General features: G+C 33.5%; 1 protein-coding gene across 1 annotated transcript in view; it reads left to right on the top strand.

Moving 5' to 3' along the window:
* The window catches only part of LOC122349940 (formin-binding protein 1-like), an 11,703-nt gene that overhangs the window by 8,019 nt on the left and 1,275 nt on the right, over positions 1–2,409 (top strand). The window contains exons 7-8 of the mRNA XM_043246081.1: positions 1,235–1,363; positions 1,549–1,695. Of these exons, the coding sequence (XP_043102016.1) occupies positions 1,235–1,363; positions 1,549–1,695 (276 nt within the window). The remainder of the gene's footprint in view (positions 1–1,234; positions 1,364–1,548; positions 1,696–2,409) is intronic.

The raw sequence follows: 2,409 nt of genomic DNA, 5'->3' as shown, positions 1-2,409 counted from the left end.
TTTTATTGTAGTGTATCATCACTTACTGCTTGTCCATTACAGTTTTTATATTACATATTTAAGAATGATATTCAGTTTAATATTTGATCATACATATGAACATAATATTTATAATATACAATAGGAAATGAAATATATTGTATTATGTTTATATTTCGTGTATCACGCTCATTACTTCAATTTTTTTCTTAAAAGTAAGAATATTTAAATAGCCCATTTAAATATTGAAATAATATTTCTTATCTGTATCAAATGTACATTTTCATTAAACAATAATAATAAAATAATAAAACAAGACATTATTGTATTATATTTATTTATATATTGCAGATTTTATTTTGTATGAAATAAAAAATATATTAAAACTAAATTAATATGTTTGCATGCAATATTTAGACATTCTTGTATTTAGGCACAAGCAGTGATATTAAGACACAAATCACTCTAATCAATTACAGCTACAAACCTGCTCTAAATAATTTTGATACATTTTCATTTAGTGCAAATGTACTTTTTGGGGACATTTATCGGAACTTCCAGTCGGCTCATGCACTTGTCTGCTGCTGCTGCTGGTGAAGTTTGAGTGTTTCCATGGCAACACTGAACCACAGGTTAACCAAAATGATTTCCTAGAATCGGATCAGGATGTGGTTAACATGAGACTGCTTTCTCTGTATCGTCTCACTTAAACGATGTGCGTTGAAATGCATCAGTATGCTTTTGAACAGCATTTACCTCAGCAACATTCAACCCACAAAAACTTTAGATTTTCACACACGCCATTATCTGCCGTTTGACACATAAGTGTGTATAAACACACATTTGTATGCATCAGGCTGAAGGTGTGATGTGAGGATTTTGAGGTTTGCGAGCGAATTGAGGGGAAGTCACTGAGTGGGTTATTTTGAGTGCACTACATCCCCTAGTCACAGCGATAAAGGTTTATCATGCACTTAAATGACTTAAATCACACCAGCCCCACCTACAATGAAATCTCATTGGCTGAAAGTCTCATAACTGAATATTTAACATAAGGCACGTTTGCGATAGTTTATAAAATCATGCAAATGCATGACTGTTTTGAATATATGAATGGTTTCACAAAGATGTAGGAAGATGCAAAAATTGTAAAATCGTGTGTATACTTGATTGGGTTTACGTTTGTGTGTTTTTAGGGGTTTAATTAATAAAATCATATCACATAGTCGGTAATATTTCATCCTCTCTCTTTTAGGCACGGCAGCAGGCTCAGATGAGACACCAGATGGCTTCTGACAGCAAGAATGAATATTCCTCATACCTTCAGAAGTTCAACCAGGAACAGAACGAACATTATTACACCATCATCCCTAATATTTTCCAGGTGCACACACACACACACGCAGAAACATCCACTGAGAACGACTAGCTACTAATACCGTCATTTATTTGCATGCACCGAGTGCATTATTTCTGAATTCGTTATTGTGAATTATGCAAACGAGGCGGTGGAATAAACACGGTGCGTGGTGCGATCACGCTAACTCTGTATGTGTGTGTCGTGAGCAGAAGATCCAGGCCATGGAGGAGAAGAGGATAGAGCGGATGGGAGAGTCGCTGAAGACGTTTGCGGAGGTCGATCGTCAGATTCTGCCCATCATCGGGAAATGCCTGGATGGAATAACACAAGCGGCCGACTCCATCGAACCCAAGAATGTCAGTAGCACACTCATACACACTTTCTGTCTGAAATGCCCCTCATTTTCTGCTAAACGAGACATTACTGATTCTGGTCCAGGATCAGTCTTCAAATGGATTAGATTATCAGAAATGACTGATAACTGATCCTTCATCTGACTCGAGAAGCATAATTTGCTAATTATGAAAATACAGAAATCATTTTTTAATATCTTGTGCTCATTAAGGCTGCAATTATTAAAGCTTTAAATAATGTGATTTATTTTAAATTAATTTAATGTGTTTTTGGCTTAGGTTTTAGAATAAGTAGGAAAAAGAGAAAAGATCTTACTTAAGAAAAAGATCATGTTTAGTTTTTGAAAAACATGTTGCTTCAGATTTATTTACTAGAAATTTGTGAAAACATATTTTCTTGATATTGAAATAAGGATATAAGTAATAGTGACACAATATGACATGTTAAAAGCTTTATGCTTTATTTGTTCTTTACAACCTTATTATCATTTGCGAAAATTAAATATGCCGTCTATAAATCACCTCTGGTGTAATCAAGAATCTCTGAAATGGTTTAATATATATAATAAATTACACTGCATGTGGTTGTTGTATCTGATTATACAGTTCGGACAAAACATCTTCAGAAATTACCAAAATGTGATAAAAACCCCCTTTTAAAGGCATTCTCAAAAAGAAACAAAAAATGTAAAAAAAATTAAAAAAAAAATTCTATAT

The sequence above is a fragment of the Puntigrus tetrazona genome, chromosome 8, assembly GCF_018831695.1.
Source record: "Puntigrus tetrazona isolate hp1 chromosome 8, ASM1883169v1, whole genome shotgun sequence".
Lineage (NCBI taxonomy): Eukaryota > Metazoa > Chordata > Actinopteri > Cypriniformes > Cyprinidae > Puntigrus > Puntigrus tetrazona.
Note: the sequence above shows the minus strand (reverse complement) of the source record. Positions and strands in the feature narration are given on the sequence as shown.